The following is a 20756-nucleotide window of genomic DNA, read 5'->3' as shown; positions in this document are numbered from 1 at the left end:
AGTACAGTACAGCCGGTGGTCCAAGAGACAATTTTATTTGTGTATTGTATGTACCTGTATTTTCTTTATCTGTTATATTTAATAACATCAAATGGTTTGACTTTAATAACTATCATTTCTTGTTTGGTGGACCGAGGGATTCATATTAATGGACTGCGGGATTTAAAATTATGAATTTGATGATCCGTGAGCCCCAAAAGGTTGGCGACTACTGGTCTAGGTAATAAACACTTTTCTAAGATGGGGTGATTAAGTTGAATACTGCATTACAGGGACTTTTTTTTTATTTAAGTGAAGTTGAAAACCCACAGTCAAAAGATTAAGAAGAGAAGCATAAATTTGCATTCAAATGTAAGGAGTGGGATACCTTTTTAACTAAATTACAATAGCTGGAAAAAGAGATCTCCCTATCAGCCTTTCAGTGGTTCTGGCACTCATTGCCCCAATGGCCTGGTCTAACTATGGTAGGTCTCCTGATTGAAAACCCGATTAGCAAATTAATGTACAGATATTAACAATGAATTTTAGGCACAAATAATATAGAAAGATTCCTTACCCTGCACTGAAGACTGATCGCCACCACCACCTGTAGTCTTCTGCAGCCAGCTGGAAGTATGTCAGTGCAATGGACACACACGCAGTCACACTCAACAGGATAACAAACACTACACCCAGTATGCCATAGAGTGTGTACTGCTCCCGGCCCCACAGAGTGGAGAAAATGTAATACATTTCCACACTAATGGCACTGGTTCAAAAAAGAGAATATGAAATCAATGTTAAAATAATTTTAGAAACGCCTGCACTTGATCTGAAATACAGTTTCGTTATAACATCACTCATTCTAATCATGGAAAATTGATTGTGGGAAAAAAATATATACAGTATATAATTTTAGAAACAAAAAGAATAAAAAAACAAATAATTTTTATTAGCATTTTTAACCACTATACATAGCACCTTAACCACTGTGCTGAACCAACCGAGAAAACTCGGTCTGTGGGAAACTGCACCAAGCGAGAAAACATCTTTTGAATATTTTATACCCATTCAAAATGGGTGCATGGTAGGTTGTGTACGAAATGAACTCTTGGGACCTCCAGTGAGAGGCAGCCATCTTTGAAAAAATTCCCAGAATGTCCTAGGGCTGCTGGCTGGTTTAGTACCGAGTGAGCAACCATGGGTGGCGCACACGCCTATGGCTCCCAAACACCTATCTGATGAGGTGTTGAAAGATCGCTCTCTGTCGGTGAAATTCAGACCTTATTGTTTGAAGAACATAAGGGTCATGATATTGATAAAGGTAGGTGCAATAAGGACCTACGTAACACAAAGGTCGGATGCAAGTGATACAGCACCGATGAGGACAATACAGCGAGTGTATCCCATTGTAGCTCTGAGTGCCACTCTTGCCCACCCATGCCGTCTCCAATTTTGATCAATGATACATAGATGAATCATTTTCTGGGTTCAGTGATGATGCATCTGATACAAGTAGCATAGATGAACAGTGTTAGTGGCTTCCATGATGGTGTTTTCCCCTAGATATTTTCACAAATAGGTGAATCTCTTCCAGAATGACTGAATCTCTCCAGTTAGGAAGCTTACAAAGCCATCTTTTCAAGACTACCTTATAAATTGATCTTTTCCTATAATCTTTTCAATACTACCTTACACTTTACAAGCTTGGCTACATACCACTTACAAGTACTGAAGCCAAGGGTGTACGTGAGTGCATTATTTGCAAGCACACAAAGGAAGAAACAGGAAGCAAAAATCTATCTGTATTTGGTGCAACAAGAGTGAAGTTGTGCTGTGTACCATGGACTACTTCGTTGATTATTACACATCTCCACAGTACTGAGTGTGTAATACAGTGTGTTACTGTGTAAATAGTGTGTGAAACTGTACATATTGTAACTTTGATGAATTTTTAACAAGTAATATTGTGACAAACATTTATTGTGGGCACATAACTGACACATTTATCACAGTTCCATGAACCCTTATGAACGTTCTACTGTACACGTTTTGTAAAGGACACAAATATGCATCATATACGATAAAACAAATAAAACCACATTGGAAATACATAGAACAAATAATTAAAAATATAATTATGGCAACTCGTGGTGTTTGAATGGCGAGCGCAACTGCCTCTGGGAGCTCTGTGACGCCCACTTCTCCACGTCCCCACAGCCAAAGTGGAATTTTTTAGGTTTTTGTACAGGTACGTGTTCAGGGAAGGGAATTTATAATTTTACAAAGATCAAATAAATTTTGCGACCCTTGATTTTATGAGCACAGGGAGAATGTCACAATAAACTCGGCGCATCACAGTGGTTAAGGCACTCGACCAGTGGTGTGTATAGCATCTTAACCAATGCACTGCACTAAGTGCCTTAAGGCGCCGGTTCAAGGGTGAGCAGAGTGCCAAATGGGGCTTTTAGGTATAGGAAATGATTCAAAACTCCCGCCGATACACAGGGCTCACATCCTGTGCCTCAGAACTCCAGTAAACAGAAGCCAGCTTGAAAAAAAAAAAATTATCTGCATTCGTACTGGCTGTGAGAGCCTCAATATTGAGGGAGCAACCAAGGCTGGCACATGTAGCAGGAGCTCACAGCACCCCTGTACAGCTAGGGGCCACAGCACCACTTAATAATGATGACTAAAACAGGTAACTAATTATTTTTCACTGATAGTGTCAGAGATGATCCTGACTGATAAAGACTATGTTCAATGTTCAGATACCAGTAAACACAATGCTAGTTATGATGTTCACAGCATGAGGTACACACACAGCACCCAGTTATTTTTTCCTGCATCTACACATCATGAAACGACCTCATGTTCCTTTACAATATAACCTTGTGGAAATGGATTCATATTTAGGACTTTGTGACAGGAATGTGGTAATAACAGCATTCTTGTAGCTGGTCATAGCGAGATGTGTAGAATATTGGAGGCATTAATTGTCTTGCATCACGTAACTGCTGGAGTCATCTGCTCGTATCATGTGGCTCCATACTGTCTTTTAATTTCATTACCATATCCACCAGAACTGTTTATTAGTTTGCTATGATGCATATAAATGTTGATGGTAATTGTCCAAGTGTAGTTACAGGATGAGAGCTACGCTCCTGGTGTCTTGTCTTCCCAGCACTGTCATATACCGCTTGGCAATTACTGACGGTTCTGGCCTCCACCACCACCTCACTTACCTTGTTCCAACTGTCTACCACTCTGTTTGCAAAAGAAAACTTTCTAATGTTTTTTCTGCACCTCTGTTTCCTTAGCTTGAAACTGTGTCCTCTTGCTCATGATGATGTTGGTTTCAAGAATTCCTCCTTGTCAATTTGGTAGATTCCTGTTAGAATTTTGTATGTGGTGATCATATCACTTCTTTTTCTATCTTCTAGTTTTGGTGTGTTTAATGTCTATCCTTGTAACTCTCGTTTTTCAGTTCCAGAAGCCATTTTGTAGCACCTTTTCCAGTTTTCTTATGTGCTTCTTGAAATTTGGGCACCATACAACTGCTGCATATTCCAGGTTTGGTTTCACAAAAGTCATGAACAGTTTCTTTAGTATTTCACCATTCATATAATTAAAAGCAAGTTTAAAGTCGGAAAGCAACATATACACTCCTCTCACAATGTTCTTTGTGAGACAAGGGGGAGAGAGAGAGAGAGCGAGAGCAAGTCTCGTTCTTTATTAGAGTTCTGTAATTCCATTCCACATAATTTGCAATTTGTGTGTGGTCTATTTTCTCCTAATCCACATTCCATAACACGGCATTTATTCATGTTGAATTCCATTTGCCACTTTACGCTCCAAGCACTTATTTTATCTAGATCAGTTTGAAGGGCATTATAATCGTCTGCATCTCCTATCTTCCCCAGTATCTAAGCATCATCTACAAACATGTTCGAATAATTCTGTATTCCTTTTAGTAGATCGTTTATGTACATGATTAACATTACTGGTGCAAGAACTGAATCCTGTAATACTCCGCTAGTAACACTCCTCCAGTCAGATACCTTGTCTCTGATTACTGCCCTCATCTGTCTGTCAGTTAGAAAGTTTTTTATCCATGTCAAAGGCCTCCCTGTCACTCCTCGAGCATGTTCCAGTTTAAAGAACAGCCTCTTGTGTGGGACTCTGTCAAAAACTTTTTTCTAGATCCAGATAGACACAGTCAACCCAACCACCTCTTTCCTGTATTATCCCTGTGGCTCCATCATAAAACTAAGTAGATTTGTTACACAGGATCTTCACGTTTGAAACCATAGTGTTTGTTCATTTGTGTGTGTCATTAATCTGGAGGTGTTCAATCCATTAGGCTTTAACTATTGTTTCTTGTATTTTGACTACCACGCTTGTTAATGATATGGGTCTATAATTTAGAGGTTCCTCTCGACTACCATTTTTATAGATTGGTACTATGTTTCCCTGTTACCATATATCTGCTAAGATTCCTGTGCACAAGGATGTCTGGAATATTAACTGGAGTGGAATGCTCAGCTCAGTTGTACATTCTCGCAGCACCAAAGGTGAAACTCCATCAGGTCCAACTGCTTTATTTCTTCTAGTCCCCTAGAGTTATTTATTCAACTTTGTCTTGAGATTCCTATATGAATGCTATGGCATGCTCTGGAATTGGTATTAGGTACGAACAGTTTATTAATATGAATAAGGAATATGCAAAGTAATGTACAGTGGAACCTCGATTGACGAATTTAATCCGTTCCAGCACCGAGCTCGTCATGTGAAATGCTGGTCTTTCAAAATGAATTTCCCATTTAAAATAGTGTATTGGAAATAAAAATAATCCGTTCCACCACCGAAAAACCTCAATATGATATTCGATTTTTTAAATAATGGAGCAGCCTACCTGACATACACTGAACGAACCTTTATGACATTTTTCCTATTTTCAAATGTGTTTTTTTTTCTTAAGAAACATGGAGCAGCCTGCCTAACAAACACTAAATGAGCCTTTTGCTATAAAAAAAATTAAAAAATATAAAAAAGTGAACAAAGTTGAAAAAAGAACAATCATCATAAAACCAACGTTGAATGTAATGAAACGCCATTTTTTGGGTCAGCCCTGGAAGCTCCCTGGAGCTTATCGGGCTAATGTATGTTATATTAGACCGGGACATTAGCTAAGGAGTTCAGACCTACCAGAGACCAGCGCCAGAACCTGGCCCCTTCAGAGAGGTTTCAGGGAGCAATGGCCCTGGAAAACCCCATTGTGGTTGGGGTTTTCCTTATCTGCTATCGACCGGGGTTAGACACCCAGAAAGGTAGGCATAACAAAACAAACCCCACATGGTAAAAATTGCGCCCAGTAAATCCTCCCAGGCCAGGATATGAACCCATGACATAGTGCTCGCGGAACGCCAGGCGAGTGTTATTTGCATTGTCGGAGGCGTTCGAGAATGTGCGAAAAGCAGCGGGAACTCAACATGTGGTTTTCTCGTTAATCAAATGAGAGCTTGCCAATCGAGACACATTGTCGGCGATCGGCACGCTCGTTACTCAAAATGCTAGTAATTTGAGTCGCTAGTCGCTCGAGGTTCCACTGTACAGTACATATAAATACAGTATTAATGCGTACAAATGTCCTTATGCTGCACGCATCTTTTTACCCCCCCCACTGACACCATCTGCCTTCCCTGATGCTCACCACTAACGCAACCTGCCACTCCTAACAATTTCTACCATTGACACCACCTGCCTCCCCCTAACACTACCTGCCTTCAGTGACATTCACTACTAACACACCTGCCTACCCTGACAACAACTTCAACCACTGACACCACATGCCTCCTCATATAAAATGAATCGCATTACATGGGGCAGTGCTAAATGAAGCATATCCAAAAACTAAAGGTATACCATTAAACTCTGTAATATTTGTATGGAATACAACAAATATCATATAAATTTAACACAACATGTGATAAAAAAAATCAGCGTTGAATGTAATGAAACGCCATTTTCTGGGTGAGCCCCAGAGGCTTCCTGGAGCTATCGGACTGATATGAAATATATTATACTAGGGAATTAGTCAATGGAGTTCAGCCTACCGGGAACCACGAGCTAGAAGCTGGCCCCCTCAGAGAGGCCAGAGAGCAATGGCTTCTGGAAAACCCCCCATGTGGTACCAGAGTTAGTCACCCAGAAAGGAAGGCATAACAAAACAAACCCCACTTTGTACGAAAATTGCAACCGAAAACCAAACTGGGAGGCAGAACTCCCCCAACTCTCAAGGAAACGTCACATCACCGCTGCTGCTTGTCCATACAGCCCCCTTTCCCCGCCCAGGAGGGGATGTGGAGCCCTGGACCCTCGCACTGGCTGCTCCAACCCCCAGTTCGAAGGCCGAGCATCAAAAGCGAAGTGAAACTACTGAGCGGAGGAAGGGAGGGTGCCAGATAGCCTCAGGGGCTCACCTAGAAAACAGCATTTCATTACATTCAATGCTGGTTTTCTGAGAGGAGCTCCTTCTACTCCCTGGAGCTACATAACCCAAAGTAAGTAAAAGAGGGACCTATCCTGAAGGCGGCCACCATGCGCTTCTCAATTTAAAGTCGAGACAACAGGCTGCAATCTGTGACCAAATGCTACACACAAATGCCCAGGACCAAGAATGTTTACCAAATATCGGGCAGCCAGGACCCTGTGCGAGCTCCAAAATCTTTTGGAGCCCGAATATCGGTCCAAGACATGTTGCCGAAGATGGCAGCCAAAGCAGCAAACTTACGAACATCATGGGCATGAGAATAGACCACAAGCTGGCTTAACTTAATAACCCTGCGGACGACCTGGGAGACCCAAGTCCTGGAACGGGGAAGAGGGAAGCCTGATACCTGGTTGATACCTGGTTGATGGGGTTCTGGGAATTCTTCTACTCCCCAAGCCCGGCCCGAGGCCAGGCTTGACTTGTGAGAGTTTGGTCCACTAGGCTGTTGCTTGGAGCGGCCCGCAGGCCCACATACCCACCACAGCCCGGTTGGTCCGGCACTCCTTGCAGGAATAAATCTAGTTTCCTCTTGAAGATGTCCACGGTTGTTATGGCAATATTTCTTATGCTTGCTGGGAGGACGTTGAACAACCGCGGACCTCTGATGTTTATACAGTGTTCTCTGATTGTGCCTATGGCACCTCTGCTCTTCACTGGTTCTATTCTGCATTTTCTTCCATATCGTTCACTCCAGTACATTGTTATTTTAAAGCCGGATCAAACCAAAGCACAGCCCCAGACACGGAGGCCAAGATGGGCAGATAACGGTGAGGAGCTGCAACTAGAGAACACATGATGCACCCCTGGCCTGACCAACCAAGCATCAAAGACCCAAGGGGCCCCTCCGGAAAGCCGTCGTCTCGTTCTTCGCTAGAACTAAGAAAGTCTCTAAAACAGTTGGTATACTCTCTAAAATCAGATATTATGTACCTAACTCTGCTCTCATCTCTCTATATTATGCACTAATCTATCCCTATCTTAATTATGGTATCTGTGCATGGGGTTCAATCACTGCAAACCACCTCAAGTCCATCATTACCCAGCAAAAATCTGCTACCAGAATAATAACAAATTCTGCTTTCAGACAACACTCAGCCCCCTTGTTTAACTCCCTAAACATGCTAAACATAATCTCACTCCACAAATTCTCCTGTGTCAACTACATTTACAAAACCCTGTTCTTAAATGCAAATCCTGCTCTGAAACTCTCCCTGGACAGATGTAATAGGACCCATTATCACCACACCAGAAATAAATATCTCTTTGATATCCCCAGAGTCAAACTTAATCTGTGTAAACACACTATGCAAATAAAGGGACTCAGTCTATGGAACTCACTCCCTATTGAATTGAAAAGCTGTCCAACTTTTGCATCATTCAAAAACAATACTAAAAAGTACCTAATTTCATCTTCATAGTTTTTACCTTTTGATTTAAAACTGCACTGTATCTATTGCTACCCAATCTCCCAATCTTTATGTACCCAATCTGAACATCTTTATCATTGCGATCATTGCTGTCTTCTTAAATGTGCTGTCAATCTGCTGTATGGTGTCTATTAATCTTGTTTAATTTACCAATCAAGCTGTCAATGTAATCAATCAGAGCTTTAATATACCAATGTGCTTTAATATACTTACTAATCTCTCTCATCTTTTTTTTTCTTGCAATGTATTTGTTATCATTTTATTAATTCTGATAGAATTTACCTACTTAAAATTATCTGTTAGATTAAGGACCTGCCCGAAACGCAGCGCGAGCTAGTGGCTTTACAAGAGTGCAATTACTGTACCATGCTATGTATTCTCACAAACCCAATGTACCTTATTGTATATAAATAAATAAATAAATAAATAAATAAATAAATAAATAAGAGGAAGAGGCGGCTCCAACCGAACAAATCGACCACCAGGACTCATAGAGCAGAAGCCCCCTGCTCCAGAGGAGAGCATGAAGCTCGCCAACCCGACCCCCAGAGACCAATGCCAACAGAAATAGTCTCGGAAAAACAATCTTGAAACGAAGGGACCATCACAAACCGAGAAGAAGAGAGAAGAGAGAGCACCCGGTCCAAGGACCAGGACAGCTCAGGCAGTGCATGAGCAGGCCGGGAGTGAAACAAAACACAAGAAGCTTAAGGAACAGTTGCAGAAGTAACATCTACCCCAAACGCACGACGGAGTGGCTCCACCAGCACCCCACAATACGAGGCGACAGTATTCAGCATCAAAATGATGGTCTTGAAAAAGATAAGAAATAAAGGACAAGCCAACCCAATCAGAAATAGAAGACAACTGCCGAAGAGACAGAAAATGGTGAAAAGAATGCCAGGAAACATCATACTGTCACCGAGACGAAGCTCCCAGGTGGGACACCATCAAAGAAGCCACCTGATCACCACACACATGATAAACATGAGGAGCAGAGGAGTACACTGAACCAGCCATGTACCGGAGAAGTCCGACCTGCTGGAAAAAGGTCGGATTGACAACAACAAACTGAGCCACGGAAAATGCCCCAAGTATGGATATCAAGCAAGCAGCACCTGAAACCAAGGCTGGGCTGGCCACCAAAGAGCCACTGACAACTCTCCAGGGCTAGAACCCGAAGCAACAACTGGACCGGGGGGATTTGGGGGTTGGGAAGAGAGGTACAGGTATCCCCACCTTGACAGCTCTGGTGTCAAAGAAGGGTGCCACATATATCGGGAGACGCTTCGACCACGCCGACGAGAAGAGGTCCACCTCCAGGAGCCCATAAGTCCAGAAGAGCCAACTGAAGGAGCCAGAGTTGACAGTCTATTCCATAGACAGGGGAACGAACCGGGACACGCCGTCCGCCAGGATGTTGAACACTCCCTGGATATGAACTGCACAGAGAGCCAAACCCCGAGAACCAGCAGACGAGCCACCCAAAGCGACCTGACCCAAAGAGCCAAGGACCAAAGAGAACTCCCACGGTTCAGACAATGTACCACTGGAGAGCAGTCTGAATTGAGCCGGTTCGTGAAGCCCTGAGCAACCCATTCTATGTCTGCCATCGACCAGGTCAGGTACCCAGAAAGGTAAGCGTCCCAAAATAAACCCCCTATTCTGGTGAAAATTGCGACGAAAAGCTAAACAAGTGGATAGATCTCCCCAAACAGAAACAGGCAAACGAGAATGACGTCACACGTTGCCGCAGCGCTGTCAGCGCAGCTCCCCTCATCCCGGTAGGGGGGAAGGGGGAGCCCCAGACCCACCTCTCGGTTCTGAGGACATCAAAACACACAAAAAACCGCCAACCAGGGGAAGGGAGGGTTGCCGGGGAGCCTCCAGGTCTCACCCAGAAAATGGTATTTCATTACAATTAACATTGGTTTTCTGGGGTGAGCTCCGTCGGCTCCCCAGAGCTACCTACCCAAAGACGAGAACAAGAGGGACCTAACCCGGGAGACAGAAGACCCACACATCATAATGCGAAGCGGAGACAAAAATTGCAACTGCCAACTCAAGGCCACACAAGCTTGACAAGGCACAGGAACATCAACGAAGAAACGCAGAGCCAACTAACAAACAACTTGGGCACGGGGACAGACAGCAGACTGGAAGGGCCAAACCAACCCCGCAGACGACCCCAAGAGAACCACACCCTGGAACAGGGAAGAAGGGAACCCAGAGTAACCCAAAGCATGACCCCGGTCACGGCAGCCGTGGCACGCCAAGCACGGCGAAGAGTTGTAACCGAACACAACACACGATGCACCCCTGGCTGACCAATCAAGCATCAAACAACCCAAGAACCCCTCCGGAAAGCAGCGGAGCCAGTCTTCGTCAGAAAAGGAGACGGCTGCAAGCTAACAAAACTTATCAGGAGAACCAAAAGAGCCAAAACCCAGGCATCGGAGAGGGGGGGGGGGGGGCATGAAGCACTCCAACCCGACTCCCAGAGGCCAACGCCAACAAGAAAAGATCCTCGAAAAAACAACTCGGAACCGAAGGGGCCACAACAAACCGAGCATAAGAGAAAAGAGCATGCAAACCAAGAACCAGGAAGGCTCAAGCGGCACAAGAGCAGGCTGGAGGTGAACCACGCCAGAGACGGCTCGCTAAGCGGTGATTTTACAGGAAAGAGATGGTTGGGTTGACTGCATCTATCTGGACCTAAAAAAGGCTTTCGACAGAGTTCCACATAAGAGGTTGTTCTGGAAACTGGAAAATATTGGAGGAGTGACAGGTATGCTTCTAACATGGATGAAAAACTTTCTGACTGATAGAAAAATGAGGGCTGTGATCAGAGGCAATGTATCGGACTGGAGAAATGTCACAAGTGGAGTACCACAGGGTTCAGTTCTTGCACCAGTGATGTTTATTGTCTACATAAATGATCTACCAGTTGGTATACAGAATTATATGAACATGTTTGCTGATGATGCTAAGATAATAGGAAGGATAAGAAACTTGATGATTGTCATGCCCTTCAAGAAGACCTGGACAAAGTAAGTACATGGAGCGCCACCTGGCAAATGGAATTTAATGTTAATAAATGCCATGTTATGGAATGTGGAATAGGAGAACATAGACCCCACACAACCTATATATTATGTGAGAAATCTTTAAAGAATTCTGATAAGGAAAGAGATCTAGGGGTGGTTCTATAAAACTATCACCTGAGGACCACATAAAGAATATTGTGCGAGGAGCCTATGCCACGCTTTCTAACTTCAGAATTGCTTTTAAATACATGGATGGCGATATACTAAAGAAATTGTTCACGACTTTTGTGAGGCCAAAGCTAGAATATGCAGCAGTTGTGTGGTGCCCATATCTTAAGAAGCACATCAACAAACTGGAAAAGGTGCAAAGACATGCTACTAAGTGGCTCCCAGAACTGAAGGGCAAGAGCTACGAGGAGAGGTTAGAGGCATTAAATATGCCAAAACTAGAAGACAGAAGAAAAAGAGGTGATATGATCACTACGTACAAAATAGTAACAGGAATTGATAAAATCGACAGGGAAGACTTCCTGAGACCTGGAACTTTAAGAACAAGAGGTCATAGATATAAACTAGCTAAACACAGATGCCGAAGAAATATAAGAAAATTCACTTTCGCAAACAGAGTGGTAGACGGTTGGAACAAGTTAGGGGAGAAGGTGGTGGAGGCCAAGACCGTCAGTAGTTTCAAAGCGTTATATGACAAAGAGTGCTGGGAAGACGGGACACCACGAGCGTAGCTCTCATCCTGTAACTACACTTAGGTAATTACAACAAGATATAAGGAAAGGAGGTGTTCTTGGCAGGTTAGAGATAATTGAGGATATTCAAAAGAAGTATGAAGAAAAAGTGCTTAAACTGGATGAGGACAATGGAGCTCTTAGAAGTGAGTTTTACACCCTAAAAGGAAGTATTCTTCAGCAAGGTAAGATTATTACTGCATTAATTGACAAGGTAACAAATCAGGAGGAACAAATCAAGGCACTAGTGAAAAAAAATGAGGGGTGGAAAGTGAAGTGTGATGACATTGAAGAAATAAACAAGAAAATAGACTCATAACTCCAAAGGAGTTATGAGTCTATTTTTAGCTTTAGTTAGCTTGAGGGCTAACATGGAGTTAGGCAAGGAGATGCAACTGGAAACCTCATTGACAACTCACATAGGAGGAGGTTAATAAAAAATTAGAAAAGTATAAAGAATAAGAGAGATGTATGCCCAAGTTGTAAAAGAGAGAGAGACAATCAAGGAAGTGTGTTCGGAAGTCAAAACCAGAAATGACCAACAAGAAGCAGATCTAGGCAAGCAATTAGGAAAGAACTGGTAACCAACAGTAAACTGGTACAAAACACTGTAGATGGAAGCAAGTCCATAATTTTTGGATGTTTAGAGAAGGAAATTTCATCTAAGGTGGACCAAGCAGCAGAAGAGATGAAAATCATAAAAAAATAGTAGGATTAGGAGAAGGCCTAAATTCAAAGGAGCATGTTAGTGATTTTAGGAGGATAGGAAAATATGAGAAAGACAAGAACCACCCCTTAAGGGTGATGTTAAATGGAGTGAAGTATATGATAGAAGTGCTTCGGAATACCAAAAATTTGCAATGTGACGAGGATGGCAAACTTTGGTCAATAAGACAAGACCTCTCAAAAGAGGACAGAGAAAAGCTGAAAAAGAACCTCATTGAAGCATAATGTCTAAATAGGGATACAAATGTAGAAGAAAGGATTTTTTTTTCTACAAAGTGTCAGACTGGAAAGCTTGTGAAATGGCACATAAAGACAGAGCAACAAAATCATTAAAGGAATGGGGTGTAAAGAACAAAGGGAAGGGTAACATATTCATGAAAGTAGTATACCAACATTTATGGAGTGAGATAGAAAATATTGGAGTTGAAGGATATAATTCAGCTCAAAGGCCCAGATATTGTCGCATTAACAGAGACGAAACTTTAAGAAAATATTTAAACTGAGGTCGTATTCCCAAAGGGCTACCCAGTTTGGAGACGTGACAGGAAGACTAGGAAGAGGGGAGGAGTGGCTGCGCTGGTGAAAGAACACCTTAAGTTAATAGAGTTAATATTTGAAAACCCTCGAGATATTGACAATTTGTATGACATGACCTGTAGATTTGTAGATCTCCTCTTGGAGACATTCATGTATCAACACATCAAGCAGGTCACAAGAATGAGGGAAGGAGATGTTCTGTCAGTACTGGATCTAATATTCACCAGGAAAGAAGAAGAGGTATTTGACATCCAGTACCTTCCTCCCTTGGGAAAGAGTGATCATGTCCTCTTGGACATTAAATACGCTGTGCGATATAATCTAGTACAGAATGGGGACAGTGAAATAGTTGTTAGACTCGATTTCAAGAGAGGTCACTATGGGGAACTAAGAAATTTTTTTCATGGGTATAATTGGACAGACTTGTTGCTAGGCAAGGAAGTAAATGAGATGTATGCCAAATTTTGCAAAATATACGATGAAGGCACACAAACATTCATACCAAAACAAACATGCAGACCTAGCAAACAGGGTTGGTTCAACAGAAATTGCAATAGGGCCAGAGATCTAAAAGACACAAGCATGGAATCATTGTAGAAACAGGCCAAACCCCCAAACATACCAGCGATACAAAGATGCAAGAAACAACTACATGTCAGTAAGGAGAGAGGCAGAGAGGAACTTTGAGAACGGTATAGCAGACAAATGTATATCAAATCCAGACCTTTTCTATAAATTCATTAAAAGCACGCTGCAGGTAAAGGATAATATTCAGAGGTTGAAAATGGGGGATAGATACACGGAAAATTAAAAGGAAATGTGTGAAGCATTAAACGAAAAGTGCCAAAGTGTGTTTGTAAAAAAGGAGAATTTCAGAAAACCAGACAATAAGAATTCAAGAGAACAGCATAGAGCACATAGAGGTGTCTAGAGACGAAGTGAAACAAATGTTCCTGGAGTTAAGTAAGAACAAAGCAGTTGGCCCAGATGGAGTTTCACCATGGGTTCTGAGAGAATGTGCATCTGAGCTCAGCATTCCACTTCAGCTGATTTTTCAGACATCACAATCCCAATCTTCAAAAGTGGTAGCAGGGAAGACCCCCTCAATTACAGACCTGTATTGTTGACTAGTGTAATAGTCAAAATATTGGACAAACTAATCAAAACTAAATGGGGTAGAACATCTGGAGAGAAATGATATAATATCAGACAGACAGTATGGTTTCCGATCTGGAAGATCCTGTGTATCGAATTTACTCAGTTTCTATGATCGAGCCACAGAGATTTTACAGAAAAGATATGGTTGGTTGACTGCATCTATCTGGACCTAAAAAAGGCTTTTGACAGAGTTCCATGTAAGAGGTTGTTCTGGATACTGGAAAATATTGGAGGGGTGACAGGTAAGCTTCTAACATGGATGAAAAATTTTCTGACATAGAAAAATGAGGGCAGTATTCAGAGGCAATGTATCGGACTGGAGAAATGTCACAAGTGGAGTACCACAGGGTTCAGTTTTTGCACCGGTGATGTTCATTGTCTACATAAATGATCTACCAGATGGAATACAGGATTATATGAATATGTTTACTGATGATGCTAAGATAATAGGATGGATAAGAAACTTGGATGATTGCTATGCCTTTCAAGAAGACCTGGACAAAATAACTATATGGAGTAACACTTGGCAAATGGAATTTAATGTGAATAAATGCCATGTTATGGAATGTGGAATAGGAGAACATAGACCCTAAACAACCTATAAATTATGTGAGAAATCTTTTATGAATTTTGATAAAGAAAGAAATCTAAGGGTGGTTCTAGATAGAAAACTATCGAAAAACATAACGAAGAACATTATGCGAGGAACCTATGCCACGCTTTCTAACTTTAGAATTGCTTTTAAATACATGGATGGCGAAATTCTAAAGAAATTGTTCACGACTTTTGTTAGGCCAAAGCTAGAATATGCAGCGGTTGTGTGGTGCCCATATCTTAAGAAGCACATCAACAAACTGGAAACGGTGCAAAGACATACTATTAAGTGGCTCCCAGAAGTGAAGAGCAAACGATACGAGGAGAGGTTAGAGTCATTACATATGCCAAAACTAGAAGACAGAAGAAAAAAGAGGCGATATGATCACTACATACAAAATAGTAACAGGAATTGATAAAATCGATAGGAAAGATTTCCTGAGACCTGGAACTTTAAGAACAAGAGGTCAAAGATTTAAACTAGCTAAACAGAGATGCTGAAGAAATATAAGAAAATTCACTTTCGCAAACAGAGTGGTAAACGGTTGGAACAAGTTAGGTGAGGTGGTGGTGGAGGCCAAGACCGTCAGTAGTTTCAAAGTGTTATATGACAAAGAGTGCTGGGAAGACGGGACACCACGAGCGTAGCTCTCATCCTGTAACTACACTTGGGTAATTACACTTAGGTAATTACCTTCATCAGGGCTCTTGTAAACAGACGCCATTTTTTTTTTTAAATCGTGGGCCAAATTCCCGGGTGTGAGGGGCCTCGGTATTGAGTGAGCTACCAAGCCTGACACACGCAGCATGAACTCACAGCACTGCTGTTCAGCTTGTCACCACAGCATCGCCTAAAAATGCCATAATATACATTTTCTTGCTATTATTTAGCAATGATATTATTACAGAAGACCCCTGACTGTGATAAAACTGACAAGGGTTCTTATAACAGCAGGATTGTGGTGATATTTAGCGCTGTGCTCCATGGAGGGAGGAGTAATGCTGTGGGAGGGAGGGTGGTGGCGATGTCTTCTGACTGTGTGTGGCCACCTTTTATTGACTGCACTCACCATACCAGCTTAGTGGTTCACTATGGTGAACACAAATGTAGATACTTATACATAACGTGTGTATAGAGGGTATAAATAGCAATAGGAATAGGTTGGCAGCCGCCTTTTTGGTGAGGGAGGTGCATTGTCTGCACGACTTATCATGTTGTTTACTGGTGACCACTATGGTCTTTTGGGCACCATACCAGTTTACTTGTACAAGTATGGTGAATAAAACAGGTCGATACTTATATATAATGTGTGTATATAGCGTAATAACACCACAAACAGTATTGTTGGAGGAGAAATATTAGTGTGTCTGGCCTAGAGGGCGGCTGCCACCAGCTGACTGTGTGAGTATCTTGAGGTTATCTTGAGATGATTTCGGGGCTTTAGTGTCCCCGCGGCCCGGTCCTCGACCAGGCCTCCACCCCCAGGAAGCAGCCCGTGACAGCTGACTAACTCCCAGGTACCTATTTACTGCTAGGTAACAGGGGCATTCAGGGTGAAAGAAACTTTGCCCATTTGTTTCTGCCTCGTGCGGGAATCGAACCCGCGCCACAGAATTACGAGTCCTGCGCGCTATCCACCAGGCTACGAGGCCCCATACGTAGTAGCCACGTCTTATTGCCTTTACTCACCATACAAGCTTAGATGTACAGTTATGGTGAAGAAAACATGTAAATACTTATACATAATGTCTGTGTATAGTGAATAAAAGAAAAAACAGTATTGTGGGAGGAAAATGAGGGTGAGTGAGGTGTTGTTGAGGGAGGGAGTGGCAGCGAGTGGCTGGCTGGTGTGTGGTGGTTACTCATCGTTGCTTTTTGACTCACTTAGTGGTTCGTTATAGTGAGCAAAACATGCAGATACTTATATATAACCCGTGTATATACTTTAATAACAGCAAAACTATTTGTTTATTGTTTAATGAACATAATTAATTCACTAATATGCACACTATAATTTTGAGTACAGCAATGGTTCACATATTTTATTATATAAATATATCACAATACACACTATTGAATAATATTACTGAAAAAAAAAAAAAAATTGAAATAATTTGGCAACAATATATTTGTGGCAACTGCCGCCTGACAGCTCAGGCGGAGTAGACCTCGTCTGGTGAAGGCTCTGTCAACGCCCCTTTTTTGTCAGACTTCCCTACCCTATTGCTATAAAATATGCCACCTACGATTTTTTTTTTGTTATTTTTTCTGTGATCAGGGAACACAAATGAACACTTTTATAAGACTAAAGAATTTTTTGGATTTTTTTTTTCGTTGCACCTGTGGGTGTTGAAGCCATTTGGACCCCTTGCGGTTTGAGGATTAATCCCAAGAGCTAACAAGGGGGATGAGCTAGAACACTGAAACACCTGCAATGTGTACAATCACAGGGACCTAGCAGAGGACCACCAAAATATCATAAGTAGACTAATAGCCAAACAAGATAGACCCCCCCCCCCCACCAGGCAAAGAAAACAAAAATAAAAGAAAAATCCCACAAAAGTACAACGTCCCCAGAGAAAAAAGGAACACGGCCGCTGAGTAGGTAGGCTAGCTGTGCAACACCATGCACCCCAACCAGCAACAATACCACTTCCTACCCAAGGCCAAACAAAGGCCACGAAACCTCAGTTGGCCCCCATAAGCGGAGTTTATACAGAGCAGCAAGAACCCCTATGGTAGTGGAGTCCTGAGGGCACTATGGAAGAGAACCCTAGCACCCAGGAGTAGGACTTACAGGGCACTTAGGAAAGTCAGTCCTAAGTGTATGCAGCCCCAGTAAACTGGTATTACACCTGGCCACCACCACCACAACACAGCAGGGAACACCACTAAGGCAAAACACTGCCAAGAAATCGAGACGACCACCCCAGATCGCGTCAGCCAACGAACTGAGGGTTGGAGCAGACGGCGGGGGAAGGGGGGGGGGGGTTTGGAGCTCCTCATCCTTGTGGGGGGAGGGCTGCACGGATGAACGACGTGACGGTGATGTGACGTTTGCTTGTTTCCTTAAGGGTTGGGGGAGTTCTGCCTCCCTGTTCGGTTTTTGGGTTGCACTTTTCTTACCAAGTGGGGTTCGTTTCATTATGCCTACCTTTCAGGGTGCCTAACCCTGATCGATGGCTGACAAGGAATAGCCCCAACCACGGGGGTTTTCCAAATGCCACTGCTCCCTTGCCTCTCTGAGGGGGCCAGGTTCTGGTTTGAGGTCCCCGGTAGGCTGAACTTTATTGACTAATGCCCTAGACTAATGTATCACATATTAGTTCGAAAGCTCCAGGGAACCGAAGGGGCTCCCCACAGAAAAATGGCAGATGAACAAAAAAAAAAAAAATTATATTTTACCTAAATGGCAGAAATCCACCAACAGCAAAATGAGCCCAGTAGGAGCGATACCAGGGAACAGGTGGTATTTCACGTGCTATATTTTTGGTGCGGCAAGGAAAGTTGAATTCTATATGACCATTCTTGCCTATGATGCCTCCAAACACAGTTAAAGGATATCCAACTGAAAAAAAAAAATACTGTATATTATATATTTTAAATATTTAATAATATATATAGTATATACACACACACACACACATTTATATATAAATATAAAACCATACTTATGCATAATTTTCCAAAAAATAATATGGAGCCATTAGATAAACATTCAGTAGAAAACTATAAATTCAATATTCAGAATATATTTATACACTACAAAACATTAGAAGCTTAGGGCGACGTGTAGCACAGTTGACTCACAACCAATTGGGACCAAGATCAATTCCTGAGCAGGACAAGATATGTTTCTTTGCACCTGAATACCTCTCTTTACCTAGTAGCAAATAAGAGTTATGCAACTGTGGGGGGTTGCATCCTGGAAGTCAGTCCTAGATAAGCCTACCACAGTTCTGTTTACAACAATGGGACACCAATATAAAGGCTTTCTAACAATTTTTTTTTTGTTTAAATATGTACAGTATTAAAAATCTAATGCTCAACCTGAATGTCAATTCATTTTGGTAAACTCTCTTCAATTTTATAGCTTACTGACACTTGTACTCCACCTCCATCAATGATATTTTTACTTGTTATTCCATTATAACACCATACATGTTTCTCATTGTCCATTTCTACAATTAGTGTACTTGTGCTATGTCTACAGCACAGTACACCAATTCATAATTTTCCACTCTCGTATCATACTGTTATCTTGCACCAGTCTGCACACACATTCCTCTTTTGTTTACAATCAGGGATTTTATTTTACCAGGCGTTTTCCTTTCTTGACTCCCTCTATTCTTAGTTTTGATTTAGCAGATTCTACTTATCAGGTAGAGAGTAGACAGATCTATTCTTTGACACAGTGCTAATAAGAATTATGGGAAGCAAGTTCCCTGGGGGGTCAGGCCTCGTCTAAATCTTACTAAGTGGTCCTAAGGCATACACGTGTATTTAAGCCCAGTGGTAACATAGTTGTCCCCCTTATTCCCATTAAGACACTCACGGCCATAAAAAACTGTAAGGGATAATAAAAGAAAACTAGAAGATGGTAATACTCAACTGCAAAGCCACACCAGAAAGAGAAGTATAATGGTGGTAAAGGGCAGGGCCTGCGTTGAGTGGTATGCCCAAGCTACACTGTTCTGCACACTCCATATAAGGAAGAAAGGCCCTGAAAATATTAAGAATATTAATGATTGCCAGCTACTGCTGACATTATCCTGCTTATGTGTGCCTTTGTTATTAGTGTTAGAATTATATTAACCAGGTACAGGTAGTTTTCAATTTGATTCTTGTAATGGGTTTCCTTTACAGTGAAGAGTCCTTTTGATCTCTTGTTTTCCTTTTCTAACCATCATTACCTAACACTTGCTGTGGTTGAACTCTAAGAACATAAGGTATGTATATTTACTCCTGAAGTTTGTTAAAATAATATGACAACACTCAACAGTCCTCTTAAGTTCTTACATTCCTCATTAGCATTGTGTCATCTGCATATAGTGATGTGTTGTACAACCTCCTTTTTTGTGTGTATGTTAATCCCATCGATTAAAAGCAGCAATCTTCCTAGAACTGAGCGCATACGATTCAGCTTTCCACTCTTCTTCAGCTTGAAGTAACACCAGTGATCATTACATGATACATTCCAGCCTAGTAAATTATGTACTGTGCATCTTAGATAATAAAGTCTTAATTATATCCTTAACACTTTCGGTCACAGCGTGCGGGACCTCCCCACTACCCCAGGTGGGCTTGGGCGTTCCGCGGGAGCGCGAGGGAGAGCGCAGTAAATTCTGAAAAGTGTATAATCTTTTCAACTTTGCCAGCTCAATTCTCGTCCTAAGATATTCATTTTGGTATCAATATGTTCGCAATAGAATTCTCTACAGGACTAAATGCATATAAACTCCAAAAGCCCGGCTTACCATCCGCAACTAACAGAGAAAGTGAGAAAGTTACTCGGGAGCGCACAAGAGTGATAAAATGTTTACTCTTTTCAGTTTTGTCAACTCAATTCTCGTCCTAGGTCTTTCATTTTGGTATTAATGTGTTCGCAATAGAATTCCCAACAGGCCTATATGCATATAATATAAAAAACAGCAGCAATCTCCACCCGCCGACATGATGAAAACAGGCTGCAGTTACAAGAAAGAGAGCGCTGCGCCACCCCACGGCGCTTCTCACTATGAAACTTGTATATTCTTTTCAACTTTGTCATCTCAATTCTCGTCCTAAGTTTCTCAATTTAGTATCAATGTGTTTGCAATAGAATTCTCTACAGGACTATATGCATATAAAATCCAAAAGCCCAGCGAGAAAGTGAGAGCGTGTTACCTGGGAGCGAGCCAGAGCAATAAAATGTGTACACACTTCACTTTGGACATCTCAATTCACATCTTAAGTCTTTCATTTTAGTATCATTGTGTTCGCAATAGAATTCCC

At 41.9% G+C, this 20756-nt stretch overlaps 1 protein-coding gene across 2 annotated transcripts in view; it reads right to left on the bottom strand.

Moving 5' to 3' along the window:
- Positions 1–20756, bottom strand: part of LOC123762747 (transmembrane 9 superfamily member 1) — a 119567-nt gene that overhangs the window by 24377 nt on the left and 74434 nt on the right. For both annotated transcript variants that reach the window (XM_045749507.2, XM_069332293.1), the window contains exons 9-11: positions 19375–19485; positions 18168–18330; positions 557–748 (exon numbers count right to left, since the gene is read on the bottom strand). In XM_045749507.2, the coding sequence (XP_045605463.1) occupies positions 557–748; positions 18168–18330; positions 19375–19485 (466 nt within the window). The remainder of the gene's footprint in view (positions 1–556; positions 749–18167; positions 18331–19374; positions 19486–20756) is intronic.

The sequence above is a fragment of the Procambarus clarkii genome, chromosome 27, assembly GCF_040958095.1.
Source record: "Procambarus clarkii isolate CNS0578487 chromosome 27, FALCON_Pclarkii_2.0, whole genome shotgun sequence".
Taxonomy (NCBI): domain Eukaryota; kingdom Metazoa; phylum Arthropoda; class Malacostraca; order Decapoda; family Cambaridae; genus Procambarus; species Procambarus clarkii.
Note: the sequence above shows the minus strand (reverse complement) of the source record. Positions and strands in the feature narration are given on the sequence as shown.